Genomic DNA, 16,330 nt, shown 5'->3' with positions numbered 1-16,330 from the left:
TTCCCGCTGGACGTGAAAACAAGTTTACAAGCACTTACTTTGTGTGTCTGAGTACATGCAAGAGAGTGAATTAAATCAACTGATACAGTCGTCTCATACAGCGATACATCAAAAAATACTCGGTAATCTAAAGTACACGAAAAAAAAAAAAACTGACAAAGCATTTCACTTTGAAAGATGACCGCTGAGTGTGAAAAAAAAAAGGTCACTGAGCAAAATCTAGGCAACATTTTATCATGTACGACAACTTGACTTTTTGCATTTGCAGGGTAAATGTTTCGTTGTTTAAATGTTCAATGTTCGCGGACGCGGCCAGCAGCTAACTCTTAGCCAAGTTTTCATTACTTTAGAATGATTTGCGATTTTACTATCTCATGTCCACAATCAGTAATGATTACTTACAAGGGAACCTCCCCATCGCACCCCCCTCAGATTTAGTTATAAGTTGGCACAGTGGATAGGCCTTGAAAAACTGAACACAGATCAATCGAGAAAACAGGAAGAAGTTGTGTGGAACTACGAAAAAATAAGCAAAATATACAAACTTGAGTAGTCCCTGCGCAAGATAAGCAATATCAAGGCTGAGGTGAGCTCCGGAGCGCCGTGGTCCCGTGGGTAGCGAGAGCAGCTGCGGAACGAAAGGTCCTTGGTTCAAGTCCTCCCTCCAGCGAAAAGTTTTATTTTTTATTTTCAGTTTATGTAACAAACTCTTATGTTTTCATCACTTTTTTGGGAGTGATCATCACATCCACAAGAAAACCGAAATCGCATAAGGTAGAAGAATCTTTTTACCCATTCCCAAGTGTACAAGTTAGGTGGGTCGATAATATATTCCTGTCATGTGACGCACATGCCGTCACCAGTGTCGCATAGAATATATCAGACGCGTTTTCCTGTGGAGGAATCGGTTGACCTATGACCTTGCGATCAAATGTTTTCGGTTCCCATTGGAGAGGCACGTCCTTTCGTCTACTAATCGCACGGTTTTGCGGTGCGGTCGCAAAACACAGACACTAAACTTATAACAGTGAACAGAGACGTCAATGAACGAACGGACAGATCATAACTTTGCGAAAATAAAGAAATTAAACTTTTCACTGGAGGGAAGACTTGAACCAAGGACCTTTCGTTCCGCACCTGCTCACGCTAACCACGGCGCTCCTGAGCTCACATAAGCCTTGATGTTGCCTATCTTAGGCATGGACTACTCAGTTTGTATATTTTGCTTGTTTTTTCATAGTTCCATACAACTTCTTCCTGTTTTCTCGGTTGATCTGTGTTCAGTTTTTCAAGGCCTACCCAGTGTGCCAACTTATATCTAAATCTGAGAGGGGTGCGATGGGGAGGTTCCCTTGTTAGACGAGGATGGACGTTTTCCTAAAGTTTGTGACTGAAACCAATACCTCAGTCTTTTTTTTCCGTTCACGGGTGGGAGAACTGTCTTCTTGCGGGAATACCTGCTCTCGCGCCTGTATCTTTACTACAGCCGCAACCAAAATGCGTCAAAAATTTGTAGGAGAATCCCTAGATAAATGTTCTGTGGTTGTCCTACCTTTATCTCGTGGTATTTCTCCTCCAAGTAGTAGGCGATGTTTCTGGCTTCTTCGTACTTTTGAGACAAATGTAAGTACTTGTCGTAATGTCTCTTGAACAACACAAATCTGTAAAATAAATGCAGACTATTAGCAGTCAACGTTTTACGCAAGCAATTGTTCAGCTGATTTATTAACAAACTACTTTCGAAATAACGAACCTTACAATGTACGACAACAAATGTTTTGTCATGCAATGTTGACAAACTACATGTTTGTAATTTGCACACTTTACGATTTACACAAGTACAAAACGTTATTTAGACAAATACTTCAGATATTCATGCCCCCATAACTTTACACTGAGCTATTATGTTTACTCCTTATATAACACACAAAACAAAAACCTGAAGATGGTGCCTGCTATATATCAAAGATCCACGTATCAATAAGTAGACATCGAACATCAGTGGCGCAAATAAGATGTGTGATTAACCACCAAATAATAACAACAACAACAAATTTTTGGGACTCACCTGTAAAAATCGTTCTCTGTTATCATATCCCGAATACTGTCTTCGGGATCAACACGGTCGTACAGGCCCACATGTCGACTGACACACCGTTGCAAATCTGATGCAAGCTCGACAGACGCCTTACGGGCAGCCCTATCTGCGGGACTAGGTCGGAAATCCACATCTGCTTCACTGTCACTGAAATACTTCGCTTTCGGAAGAACATGCGTAGACACTAAATCATCTTCATACACAACACTCGCTGTCTTCGGTATCGGAGAATCACATCGTTGTTTTATTTCCGCCTGTATCAAAGGTGGGCTCTGAAGCACTAGATCGTCACTTTTGCTATGTTTCAGTTCTGTAGAGAAATTATCTTCTGATCTGTTGTAACGCGGCACAACGGAAGGTCTGTACCCTTCAAGCAGTCGGCGTGTGAACGTGTCACCCCTTGGAGGAGTGACAGGTGCTGGTATCAGAAGTTCCGTCATCGTCCTGGGGAATGTATCTGAAAAGAAAAGGGAAACACGAGTTACTCCCATTTTGTAAACAACATAACTTTCGATATTTGCTCAAAAGCAATTTTTTCCATGCTTTTAAAGGTGAAATAAGGCACTTTTTCACATACACAATGGATTAGTAGTAGACCCACCACAGTTATGTCAACGAAAAACAAAAGGATGCCTTGAGCACAACAATGGAAAGTTACCAAACAATCGAAAAGACAGTCTTGTTGAACGCTGCCTTGTTGTCACAATATTTACGTAACAACGAATAACTAGAACATAACGCACCATTTCTATTGCAAATTGATAGCATACTTCCCTTTTTACCCTGTTAAAGACACACAGAATGTCATGTAATTTTTTAAAATTTTTTACACAAATATATTTAATAGTAATCCCATAACTTCATAAATTGTGCGTATTATAAGCGGAAACATAATATTATTCCACAATTAACGAAATAAAAATATGTTACCATCGACTTGACTGTCTTGTCACCGCCGATAACATACACGCAAACACAGCACTAGACACCAAGCACAACCTTCCCAATGCACGTCAACACGCGCTTTGAACTGGTAGCGACGGCGGCAAACACGGAACTAAACGCAAGCGCCAGTGATATTCACTTCCAAAGACATCAGCCTATCACACATTACCATAGTTTCATAACCAACTTACCATTGTTCTGTAAACAGAATAAATACCAAACGGCAGTTCTGAATACATCTGCTTTCCAAGAATCATTTTTTGTACTTCTGTCCCTACGAAATAGCTTAAATTGATAATCTGTACGAACTACACTCTTTGGTCACAGCTGACGCGTTGCATTGGAAAAGTAAACATGCTTCGTTCTGGTGGAGGAACAATGTTGTGAAGTGAAAACATATAGGGGAATGACTATGTTATGAAACAGTGAGTGCTGTGATGTGAACTGGTGACAGTAGTCGACACGGAAATCTTTACTAAATGTGTTTCCTGTTAAATCTACGGAATTCCTCTTGGTAAATCGCCGAAATTCGGTAAAATGGGAACAATTTGTAAATTCTGTTTTAATAACATAAACATTATTAAATTGCCCCTCTCAAGACATGGGCACGTTTTAAGAGGAAAACCACCAGGTGTTGCAAGAAGTCTAAAAGAAAGACTTGAAGGTTAGATCAGACAATCACACAGCTTTGTATTGCGGCTTTCTGTTAACAGCATAATTCTCAATGCGGCTCCATATTTTTCAGAAATCAACTACAAAGATCCATCTTTGCATTACAAAGTGGACATTGGCTTTCCAAAACAAAGCTCTAAGTCGTCAACCGATCCTAAAGGGAGACTTAATATCTACAGAGAAAATAAACACCTAGAACCGCTTGCAAGGAAGAAGCAATGTAAGTTTTATTGCTAAATGCTGGATATCTTATTGACTGGAACATGTTTCAAATGAAATATCTAGTAGTATATATACAGTAGACTAGCTTTTGTGTAAGGAAGGATAAAAGTAGTGCAACAGTAATGCACACTGCAATAAAACGTGTATTGGGCAAGGAAGTCCGAAGAAGAGAACAGTTAACAAGTTCAGTGGTAAATATGGAGCTTAAAAGTGTGGCATAAAAGGGGAAATGTGTCTGTATTTCAAGCCTTTGACACATTCACATATTAGGATACACAAAATACAAAAAACTGACATGTACAGTGGTGGTGTTTTCAAACAAATCTTGTCAATACAATATTGTTCCCAGCTGTTACTGGAAAATATTACTTTACATTCTTTCTATAGTGACAACATTACGTTACAATAATTATATACCACACATCCTGTGGAAAGTGGTGTATGGGTTATGGTAAGAAGTTGATGCAAGTTCGATGTACAATACAGTTACACGACGTTACATTGCTAATTATAATTACACACACACACACACACACACACACACCAATTCTCAAACATCCTTTTTGCATGAAATTGGCCCTGCATCTATATTGTTGTACTAAAGATACTGGGAAGCAATCTCTGATCAAAGTAGTTTTACAGTTAAAAATCAATTTACAGTGGCTTCATGTGTTACATCATTTTCATTTCTAAAGCGTTAAATTTAAGATTTTCTGTGTTGAAACATACAGTATGTGAAACATACTCGTATAACTACTGACATATGTGAGCAAAGGATATTTAAAGAATTGTCTAACAGAGGCCAAAGCTGTATCTGAATTTTCTTTTCCTTTTTTGCTGTGTGGATTACAGATGCAGCTAAACTCGTGCAATATATTAAGGCAAAATTGTAAGACCTAAGTTACATCTATTGAAGTGCACAAAGGCATGACCTTAAAATCTTTAATGTAAAGAGTTGTTTTTATGCAGCAGCCGAAACTGTAATGTCCATTTTGCACAGGACTGGTTTTGGAACACTTTAAGTTTCATTATCCAGTGTAGAAAATGAAATCACTTTATCATCTAAGTTCTTCCTCACCCCAGTGTTGCCATGGAACCATTGACACAGAACTTTTCGTTCCATGACAACTTTGGGGTGAGGATGACCTCAGATGATTAAGTGATTTTATTTTTTACATCAGATGACGTAGCTTACGTGTCCCGAAACTGGACATGTACACAATAAGAAGACCGTGGAGTAAGCAACTGTCCTGCAGTTTCTTCAGTATTCCGAATCATTAATGTAACGCAAGGTCATTTAAAACAGCACCTATTAGTGTTACTAAATCTGTTGCTTCAGCTGAGAGTGCTCCATTTGTTTCTATGCCTTCCTCTATTCCTCCACTGTTTCAGTTGGATTTCCCAGAAAAGGTCTTGGAATCCTTAAACTCAGTTCTTGGCTTGTGTGTAATGAGGGAATAGCTGGAACATGATCTGTTTCACAGTGAACAACCTAGATTATGTAGTGTACTCAGATGGAGATAGGGGGTCATTAACATGTGGGAGCTGCTGTGGAACTGTTTTGCGTAGTGACAGTACTGTACACTAGCCTCCCATGTGCCACAAACTCTGACTGTGAAAGTATTTGGAGGCAGAAAAAAATGGCTTTTTTGAAATGACAGCAGCTGCTGCAGTACTGTAAAGAAAGATCCTTTTTTTGTTGCAGCAGTATAAGTCAGGGTCTCATATTACAACGTAACCTCAACTGCAGCCTGGGCTGTGTGTGCCAAAAAACAAAAAGAAAAGAAGGGGGTCCGAAATCTGCAAATATGTTCTGAACTATAGTAAAAGCTTTCGATCTTGATGCTAGATACAGCTCCAGTTTTCTTTCCTAAAATTATCATCAGATTTTCTAGTGAAAATGGTGTGCTACCATTTTATGTGCAATAAAAGGAAAGTGTCGCTGGTGGGCTGGTGCTAGCTCTGTTCGTAACTTTAAGCCTTCTTTGTTGTATTTCTCTCCTCAATTTGTCCTCATTAGGTAGAACATGAATGTATAAATCTTAAACTGTTAAGGCAGTGACTTTAATTTTGGCATATCTGTATTGCCACTGTACTGTCATATCTCATTTTATGTCCCTATTTTTAGCATATATAAAGCACTAAATGTTACCTGTTAATTGATGAGGGGATTATTACTCTTCAGTTCTCTGCCTTGAAATAGTTTTTGTACTTCCACTTCACTTCATTAACCCATACAAGGATTAAAATGTAATCTCTGTCTTTAGATTTTCCACTTCTACTCATCACTTTCACATTTGCTAGCCATTATGCATAACCCTTTAAAGAATTCTCCATGGAATGGTGTAGATGTCATTTCATGGTGATGAAATTATTTTGGTTTATCAGCTGAGTAAAATTGTCATTTTGAAGCGATGTTGGTCACCTGATAATACAAGATTTCAACAGTGAAATCTACTTCCAAAACCTGCATACCTACACAAAATGTATCTTGTTTTCCTAATCACAAGAATAAGAGACTTGGCTTAGTAGTGGCAAAACTATGCAGTGATAAGCAAAACTGCTTAATGACTGGTGCCAATTAATGTTATATACTGAAAATATCTTAACAATATCTTTGTAACTCATAAAGGAACAGGGGCTTTGCAACAACAAATTGAGACAACAGTCTTCCCTTCAATGTTAGTCAATAGTATCCTTAAAGAAATGAAATGATCATATGGGCATTCGTTAGCCACCTAGTGCACGTGCTTTTATTTGTCACCACTTCGGCGATTTGCATGTCGATTATGATAAGGACAACACAACATACAGTCCACAAGTGGCTAAAATCGTCAGCCCAGCTGGGAATCAAACCCGGGCCCCCTGCAGGACAGTCAGCCATGCTAACCACTCGACTATGGAGGCTGGCATCCTAAGAGAAAAACTGCTCAATAACTGATTACTGTAAGAATATGGGTCACTAATAAAATTTCACATTTTCATTGTTTAATTTGATCTATTTCATCATTGTTTGAATTATTATAATAATAGTCTACTTTTCAGTGTGCATGTCTGATGTTCAACACCATCTCTGTGTGGTTAGCAGCAGTCTGTCATAACTCATATTGTTCTTCTGTTACAAATTTTCCACTATTTCATCACTCTGTCATGCTTAACGTTAATCATCTAATTAAAAAATTCGTAAATTTGTTCTAGGTATGAAGTATTTTCAAAACATTCAAAATAAAAACTTTGCTTCATCAGGTATCAATCTGTGGGTGGTGGTGGTGGTGGTGGTGGTGGTGGTTGGGGTAATAGTAGTAATCGTAGTTGGTGGTGGTGGTGGTGGTGGTCTTCAGTCTGAAGACTGGTTCATGCAGCTCTCCATTCTACTCACTCCTGTGCGAGCTTCGTCATCTCTTAATAACTACTGCATCCTATATGCTTTTGAATCTGCTTAATGTATTTATCTCTTGGTCTTCCTCTACGTTTTACTTCTTACACTTCCCTCCATTACTACCTGTAAGTTGGTGGCCCCTTGATGTCTCAGAATGTGTCCTATCAACCATACCTTCTTTTGGTCAGGTTGTGGCACAAATTTCTTGTATTCCCAATTCTATTCAGATTTCTTCAGAAATGCTTTTCTTGCCATTGTCATACTACATTTTATACTCTCTCTACTTTGAACATCGTCAGTTATTATGCTGCGCAGATAGCAGAACTCATCTGCTACTTTATGTGTCTCGTTTCCTAATTTAATGCCCTCAGCATCGCCTGATTTAATTTGACTACATTCCATTATTCTTGTTCTGCTTTTGTTGATGTTCACTTTATATCCACCTTTCTAGACACTGTCCATTCTGTTCAACTGCTCTTCCAAGTCCTTTGCTGTCTCTGAAAAATTACAATGTCATCAGCAAACCTTCAAGTTTATATTCCCTCTCCCTGGACTTTAATTCCAACTTCAGATTTTTCTTTCATTTCCTTTAGTACTTGTTCAGAGTACAGATTGAATAACATAGGGGATAGGCTACAACCCTTTCTCACTCCCTTCTCAACCACTGCTTTCCTTTCATGCCTTTTGTCTCTTATTGCTGCCGTCTGGTTTCTGTAGAATTTGTAAGTAGTCTTTCGCTCCCTGTATTTTATCCCTGCTACTTTCACAATGTGAAAAACAGTATGTTGTCAAAAACTTTCTCTAAGTCTACAAATGCTATAAAGTAAGTTTGCCTTTCCTTAACCTGTCTTCTAAGGTAAGTCGTAAGGTGAGGATTGCGTTGTGTGTTCGTACATTTCTGTACAATGCAAACTGATCTTTCACAAGGTCAACTTCAATCAGTTTTTCCATTCTTCTTCTGTAAAGAATTCATCTTAGTATTTTGCAACCATGACTTATTGAACTGATAGTTTGGTAATTTTCACAACTGTCAGCACCTGCTTTCCTTGGAATTGGAATTATTACATTTTTCTTGAAGTGTGAGGGTATTTTGCCTATCTCATACACCTTGCCCACCAGATGGAAGAATTTTGTCATGGTTGGCTCTCCCAGGCCTATCAGTAGTTCTGACAGAGTGTTGTCTATTCTGGGGGCCTTGTTTTAACTTAGGTCTTTCAGAGCTGTGTCAAATTCTTCTTGCAGTATTGTATCTTCTGTCTCATCTTCCATTTATGTCCAGTTCCATGTCTGTAATATTGCTGTCAAGTTCACCTCCCTTATGTAGGCCCTCTAAATACTCTTTCCACCTTTCAGCTTTCCCTTCTTTGCTTACTACTGGTTTCCCATCTGAGCTCTTGATATTCATACAACCACTTCTCTTTTCACCAAACGCTTCTTTAACTTTCCTGTAGGCAGTGTCTATCTTTCCCCTAATGAAATTCGCTTCTAAATCCTTATATTTGTCCTATAGTCATTTCTGTTTAGCCATTTTACACTTCCTGTCAATCTCATTTTTTAAGCTTTTGTGTTCCGCTTCATTTGCTTCATTTTTGCATTTTATATTTTATCCTTTCATCAGTTAAATTCAATATCTCTTTTGTGTTATCCGAAGATTTGTACTAGGTCTTATCTCTTTACCTATCTGATCCTTTGCTGCATTCACTGTTTCATCTCTTAAAGCTACCCATTCGTCTGATACTGTATTCCTTTCCCCTGTTGTAGTCAACCTTTGCCTAATGCTCCCTCTGAAGCTCACAGCAAATTCTGGTTCTTTCAACTTATCCATGTCCCATCTTCTTAACTTTCTATCTTTTTTTTTCAATCTCTTCAGTTTTAACTATAGTTCATAACCAATAAACTGTGGTCTGAATCCACATCTGCCCCTGGAAATGATTTACAATTTAATACGTGTTTCCTAAATCTCTATTTTACTATTATATTATTAGTCTGAAACCTTCCAGTGTCTCCAGGTCACTTCCACATATACAACCTCCTTTTATAATTCTTAAACCATGTGTTATTGATGATTAAATTATGCTTTGTGCAAAACTCTACCAGGTGGCTTCCTTTTTCATTCCTTTCCCCTCCAGTCCATTTTCGCCTAGTATTTTTCCTTCTCTTGCTTTTCCTACTGTCCAATTCTGGTCCCCCATCACTATTAACTTTTTGTTTTGCTTAACTATCTGAATAATTTCTTGTATCTCATCATACATTTCTTCAGTCTCTCCATCATCTGTGGAGGTAGTTGGCATATAAACTTGTACTACTGTGGTGAGTGCGGCTTCGTGTCTGTTTTGGCTACAATAATGTGTTCATTATTTTGTTCATAGTAGCTTACACGCATTCCTATTTTATTGTTCATTATTAAACCTATTCCTGCATTACCCCTATTTAATTTTGTATTTATAACACTGTATTCACCTGACCAGAAGTCCTGTTCCTTCTGCAATCAAACTTCGCTATTTCTAACTTCAACTGGTCCATTTTCCTTTTTAAATTTGCTAACCTACCTTAAACTAAGAGTATACATTGGTTAACATTTCCCATCATTGATTCCATATATTGCGAATAAATAATCTGCATCTGGAAGTTACATGGTGGTTAGTTATTTTTGTGATCCAAATGGGTAACAAGGCAGGAAAATAATTAAGAAATTGCTGAAAATACTGTTACATAGTCATGTAAGCAGCCTTTGCCATAGTATGTCAGTACATTTGTACATTCCACATATGTTCTTCGGTGTTGTTGTTGTTGTTGTGTAAAGGATGTAAAGAAATATGTTGTACTAAATGTTGACACCAGCGTTTCCGTAGGCTCATTAGGGTAGTATTTTCTGTCAAGCCTGAAACAGGATTTGTTCAAAAACATTCTTTTTAGCACAATACTTGTCAGTATTTAATATGTATGTATCTACAGACTGTAATCTGAGATGTCAATGGTTCAAGATGTGCAATGGTTGGGTTTGGTGTCGGATATCTTGGAACATTGACAAGAAAGATGTTCATTCTCCTATTCAGTATGAAAATTGGTGATACAGCTCTCCATATTAAAGTTCAGTATGTCCACATGATGAATTTTTCCTCATGCAAAGCACATACATGTGGCACAAAAGCACATATGCAAAAATTTGTGGAAATAATCTACAGTACATGTGCACACTTTGGTATCTGCACAGTGCCTTATTGTTCAAGCAGTCTGATTTCTGCATTTATTGTGATAAAAGGCTGTATGTAAAACACAAAAAACACGAAGGCGACTATGCGTAAAACCGTCTCTAAATGAAACAGGTGTACTAAACTGTGATAAATACAAAGCAATGGCTATTTTTTCCAAATTTCGAAAGTGTGTTGCAGCAATATTTTGATTTTCTGTTTGAGAAATGAAGTTCCTAGAAAAATGTAATTAGGCAAGGTACTGTTGTGCATAATGCAATTTCTGCAGCAATAAGACTAGAAATATTAATTATCTGGCAACTAATGACTTTGGTAGTAGTTTGAGTTATTTGTTTTGCTTTCAAAACAAAACATTTTAACAAATATTCCTGTAGGTATGAAATACTTAAGTGTTGCTCTTAGTGATTATGTGGAAGATATTTAGCGATTATGGAAAGTGTAGTTGGCTTACATTATGTTGTTTGTATTTTATTTTATAAAAATGGTTTACATAATTTCACTCAAAAAATACTATAGATTAATGTTCTCAGGCTTGGTATATTTGGAAATGTCATTGACCCCAGAATCTGCTATAATAGAGGTCGTGTTTGTATTCTCAGTGTCCTTTGTGTCAGTTTCTAGTAGTTTGGAAAGGAACTCCAGTTTTCCATTGTCTATTGTCAGTTGACTATTAAGTCACCAAAGCAGGAATGCCAGTTTCCACATTCACTTTTAATAAATTTGTCAGCTGCTTCTTTTCTATTTTCCTACTCAAAGTTTTATCATATTTTTTACAGTAATATGGCTAATGACTTTTTATCTTATTTTTAATTTTTGCCACATCAAGTCCTTACTTGGACTACAGGGCATCTGCACCTTAAATTTTTGTTCAAGTTATCTTCAGAAGCAGAGTTCAATGTGACTTTTCTTTGTTTGTTCTCATAAATAACAGCACACTTTCTTTGGAGTCAAGAGACATCATTTCATATAAATCATCTGAAAGCATAACCATGACACAGTACACAATGAAACATGCATCTGCCTGCCATCTGCTAAACAGCACAAGAGATTCCCACCAAATGCTGGAAACAGTATCCTATGACACATGCCTTCCACTTCCAACTAATTACATATGCTCAAATGTGTATGCAAACAGAAAAAAGGCATTATGTGAACGCACCTTTAGTCTGCCCTGTGCAAATCTCTTCACTGTCAAACTGCCCCCCTCCGCCATTACCAAGTTAACTATTCATTGAAGTCTCAGGGTGTGTTCTATCAATCTGTCCCTTATTTTAGTCAGGTTGGGCCATAAATAACTTTTCTCACCAATTCGCTTCAGTACCTCCTTATTTGTTACTCAATCTGGCTATCTAATCTTCAGCATTCTTCTGTAGCACATTTCAAAAGCTTCCATTCTCTTCTTGTGTGAACTGTTTATCGTCCATGTTTTGCTTCTGTAGGGTGCAGGGCTGCATTCCAAATACCTTCATGAAAGACTTATTTGCATTTAAGTGTATGAGGTGTGACCAAAAAGTAACAGGAGTTTTTGTTTCTCTTAAAGAATCTTTACTTATTCATTAACATCAAGTTTGCCCCTGTCAGAGTAATCCCTCTCAGATATAATGCACTTGACCCAGTACTTTTTTTCGATTGTGGAAACATTTCTGGAACTCACTTTTCATTATAGTGTTCAGCTCCTTCAGCAATTCTATTTTTATCTCATCAGTGGTAGCAAAATGACGTCCTTTCATGGTTCTCTTCAGCCTCAGGTATAGAAAGGAGTTGCACAGGGCCATGTCTGGAGAATACAGTGGCTGAGGCAACAAAACTGTATTTGCTTTTTTTCCCCAAAATATCAAGAACAAGCATTGAGGTGTGAGGGGAGCATTATCATGATGTAATTTCAATGAGTGGTTTTGCCACAATTGTGGTAGTTTTCTTTGGATTGCTTCATGCAAACATTGCATAACTTACAGGTAGTCTTCCTTCTTATGACCATAAGACAGGAACTAATGATCCACTATCCCATTGTAATCAGAGAAAACAGTGAGAAGAACCTTCGCATATGATTAGACATGTCGAATTATTTTCAGTGATGGCTCTTCACGCAGTTTCCATTGGGACAATTGGGCCTCGGTGTTGATGTCATACCCATACACCCCTATTTCGTCACCTGTAATAACCTTCTTTAAAAGGTCTGGTTTGTTGTTGATGTCATTCAGAAGTACCTGAGCAATGTCTACATGGTGTTGCTTTTAGTAAAAAATCAACAATTTCAGAACAAACTTTGCTGCTACACATTTCATGCCCAAAAGACCTGAAAAAATTACTTGGCATGAACCAAAGAATACGCCGACATCATTAGCAACCTCTCTGATGGTCGTTGGGTGATTTTCCAGAAACACTTTTTTTACTTCTTCCAGATTGTCATCAATAATTGATGTGCTAGGACATCAAGGCCGGTTGTTGTCTTCAACATCTTCTCGGCCATCTCGGAAACATTTAGACCTCTCATAAACTCTTGTCTTTCTTATAACAGATTCGCAAAAAATCATTCAGCATTTAGAATGCAGTGCTATACTTTTTTCCATTTTTCATGTAAAATTTAATGCAAATTCTTTGATCCATCTTTTTGAAAGTAAAAATTCGAGTGCTCAAACACACGTGTAATCGTTTTGACTGTCAACAAACTAACTATTCGAAACAGCTGAAAATGCAAGCATACTTCAGGAACATGTGTACAAGATTTTAAAAAAATGAATGTATAAAGCCCGTGAAATTAAAAAATTGCTGTTACTTTTTGATCATGCCTACATATGTATCCTTTTAGGGAAATTCTTTTCTTGCTATTGCTAGTCTGCATTTTACGTCTTCATTACTTTTGCCATTTTCAGATATATTGCTGTGTAAAGAGCAAAACTCATCAATTACTTGTAGCATCTGATCTTCTTGATTAGTACTTTAGCACCAGCTGATTTGATTCAGCAACACTCCATCACCTTTGTTTCAGTATCGTTGATATTTAAGATAGGAACCTTTCAGCCAAGTCAGTTGCAGGTGACATTGAAACCTGACAGTTGCTGTCCTAAGGCTGCACACTACGGGACAAGACCTGAACAGTTTGTTGGTGTTTGAAGGAAAAATTCTTCATAAATCTATGGACAATTTTTTATGGAGAATAGAGAATCCATCAAAATGTTGAACTCTACTCCACATACAATGACTGTAATGAAAATACATAATCATCACTGACTGGGGCACGTTATTTGTGTTCCAGAAAGCCGATGGCCAAAAGTAGCTGGGTGCATGGCAGCAAAGTCCAGTGACAGACAGAGGTGGAGGTGATCTGTCAAGGAAGCTCTTTGTCTACTGTACCTAGTCACATCATATAATTAGCTAACTGGTATTTTTTTTATAATCTCGTTGCAAGGTCATATCCATACCATTCAACTTCTCTACAAGTCCGTAGCTGTCTTTGCCAGGATTACATTGTCATTGACAAGTATTAAAGTTCTCATTTCTTCTCCCAGTACTTTAATTCCCTTTCCAGATTTCTCCTTAGTTTCCTTTACAGCTTGCTTAATGTACGGATTGAATAACATGAGGGGTTAGGCTGCACCACTTTGTCACTAGGTTCTAAATTACTGCCTTCCTTTCATGTCATTTGACTCTTGTATCAGCAGTCTCGTTTCTGCACAAGTTGTATAATCTTTTGATTCCTATATTTCATAACTTCAGAACCCTGAAGCATGTACCGGTATCCAGTCATCTTTATCAAATGCTCTTTCTAAATCTATGTATGCTACAAATGCGAGTTTGCCTTCCTAGACTCTTGTCTTCCAAGGTAAGTCAGAGGGTCCATATAGCTTTGTGTGTTCCTGTTTTTCTCTGAAACCCAAATTAATTTTTGCCAGTGTTGGCTTCTACCAGTTGTTCCATTCTGTTTTAGGTAATTTGTGTTATTATTTTGCAACTGTGGCTTATTAACTGATAGAACAAAAGATTGAAAGCTGGCGTGATGAAGAGTACAACCATTAACGCCTTTGCAGATGAGCTTGTATTAAGGTTGGAGGGCAGAGAGAGACTAATTCCTCCACTCATGAATTATAATGCTTTTATTGCCAGTAACACTTTTTTTGGTCTGGTATTATCTACTGCCTTTCACAACTATCTCTAAATGAAGTATTTGTTATTTCAGTGGAAATACCCCTCAATGAAGTGAAAGAAGTTTGGAAAAGAGAATCGGCAGCATCACAGATAAAAGCAGTTGCTGACCATTATGGCATCTACGATGATCTTTTTGGAGATGCATATTTCTTCCCCTCTGTTATGCTTGATGTGCATTATAAGCAGAGTGAAGACTCATTTGCCGCTGTGCACCGAGGCAATGTCATCAAACCTTCTGAGGTAAAAATATTGAAAAGATAGTGTGATCAGATTTCAGTTGTTTTTTTATTTTACTTTATTCTATTAAAAATAAGAAAACAAAACAAACAGGGGGTCATCTGCCTCACTGCTGTTGTCAACCCGTTGTGGTGTGGACATGTATCAAGTAAGGCAGTGCTGAAAGATGATGACCTAGAGTATAAACTAGGAAGAGACAGATGTAGTCATTAGATAAATAGAGGCACATGGCAATGGACAGGTGGTAGCACTATTGTACCAGTCAACAGTAGTTGCACCTTAAATTGTTGGTAACAGTATGTCATTTGTGTGGGACAGGTTCAGTTATGGGAACGGGTAGCCATGAAGGGCAGGCACACCCAGTACTTACATAAGTCTTGGAGAAAAGAGTGTTGAACACTGTAGAGTATGACCCCAATACCAGCACCACGCAGACAGTCTGCCAGCGTGGAGTAAGCCAGACAACTGCGTGGAACATTCTCTATGACAACTGCCGCTGTTTGTGTCAATGTGTCCAGGATTACTAGGTATGAACTTGCCTCCATGGTGATGGTTTTGTTACTGGTTTGTTGCACAGATCACTGTGTTTCAGGGATTTCTTTCCTCTGTCCTATTTGCATATGAAGCTATCCTTTTGAGGGGCAGTATTATTGTCCTTCACTAAACCCACCTGTGGTCTGCGATGAATCCCCGTGGTATGATGGCAGCGAGTCATTAGTACTGATTCAACCTCAATGTTTTGGCAGGGATTATTGATGACCACTTTGTAGGATGAGTCACTCTTCCTCCACAATGCCCCACTGACAAATCATGTCTGCACTTCCTGTAAGGAACCCTGCCTCTACTGCTGGAAGGTGTGTCTTTAGTGGTATGAAGGTTAATGTTACCACCATATGAGGGTGCTCTAGCCCAGTTCCAGAGTCCCATACTGGTCGCCAGATCTCAGTCCTTTAGATCTCTACTTGTTGGGGCACCTGAAAGAAGTCATGTAATCACAGCCCATCCTGGACATGAAGGCACCGAAATAACACATTCATGTTGTCTGTGATGCCATTCGGTTGCAGGGTGACTCATCTGAACATGTGTGTAGTTACTGCTGCGTTGTATTTGTGCATGCTTAGGGACCTTTAGGGACAACTGCAAACACCTAGTCTAATGGTGGTCTCATCACAGCATGTCATACACTGCATTGTGCTGCACTGGCATGATGAATTTATAAATACCCTCTAACATAGACGCCATGCATTTTGAGCCGTATGTCCATATGACTTTTTTTGCTCCTTATCCTCTCAGGAATCATTTCCCACAGTTTGTCTCCTTTGAGGAAAATCACCGTGTGTAGTTACTTATGAGGAAGTGGTATCTGATAAATTGGTAGTAATGCTCACAAAGTTCATAGCATTCCTAAGCTACATTTGC

The 16,330-nt window shown here is 38.2% G+C and overlaps 2 protein-coding genes across 2 annotated transcripts in view; one reads left to right on the top strand and one right to left on the bottom strand.

Annotated features, from left to right (window-relative positions):
- The window catches only part of LOC126259306 (uncharacterized), a 778,502-nt gene extending 775,388 nt beyond the window's left edge, over positions 1-3,114 (bottom strand). The window contains exons 1-3 of the mRNA XM_049955978.1: positions 3,029-3,114; positions 2,069-2,555; positions 1,553-1,661 (exon numbers count right to left, since the gene is read on the bottom strand). Of these exons, the coding sequence (XP_049811935.1) occupies positions 1,553-1,661; positions 2,069-2,538 (579 nt within the window). The 5' untranslated portion in view covers positions 2,539-2,555; positions 3,029-3,114. The remainder of the gene's footprint in view (positions 1-1,552; positions 1,662-2,068; positions 2,556-3,028) is intronic.
- A 254-nt stretch (positions 3,115-3,368) lies between these two features.
- LOC126259369 (39S ribosomal protein L38, mitochondrial) overlaps positions 3,369-16,330 on the top strand; it is a 47,827-nt gene continuing 34,865 nt past the window's right edge. Inside the window, exons 1-3 of the mRNA XM_049956108.1 lie at positions 3,369-3,707; positions 3,789-3,935; positions 14,706-14,914. Of these exons, the coding sequence (XP_049812065.1) occupies positions 3,581-3,707; positions 3,789-3,935; positions 14,706-14,914 (483 nt within the window). The 5' untranslated portion in view covers positions 3,369-3,580. The remainder of the gene's footprint in view (positions 3,708-3,788; positions 3,936-14,705; positions 14,915-16,330) is intronic.

This window comes from Schistocerca nitens, chromosome 5, assembly GCF_023898315.1.
Source record: "Schistocerca nitens isolate TAMUIC-IGC-003100 chromosome 5, iqSchNite1.1, whole genome shotgun sequence".
NCBI lineage: Eukaryota > Metazoa > Arthropoda > Insecta > Orthoptera > Acrididae > Schistocerca > Schistocerca nitens.
The sequence above is the reverse complement of the archived record's forward strand: the minus strand, read 5'-3'. Positions and strand labels throughout refer to the sequence as shown.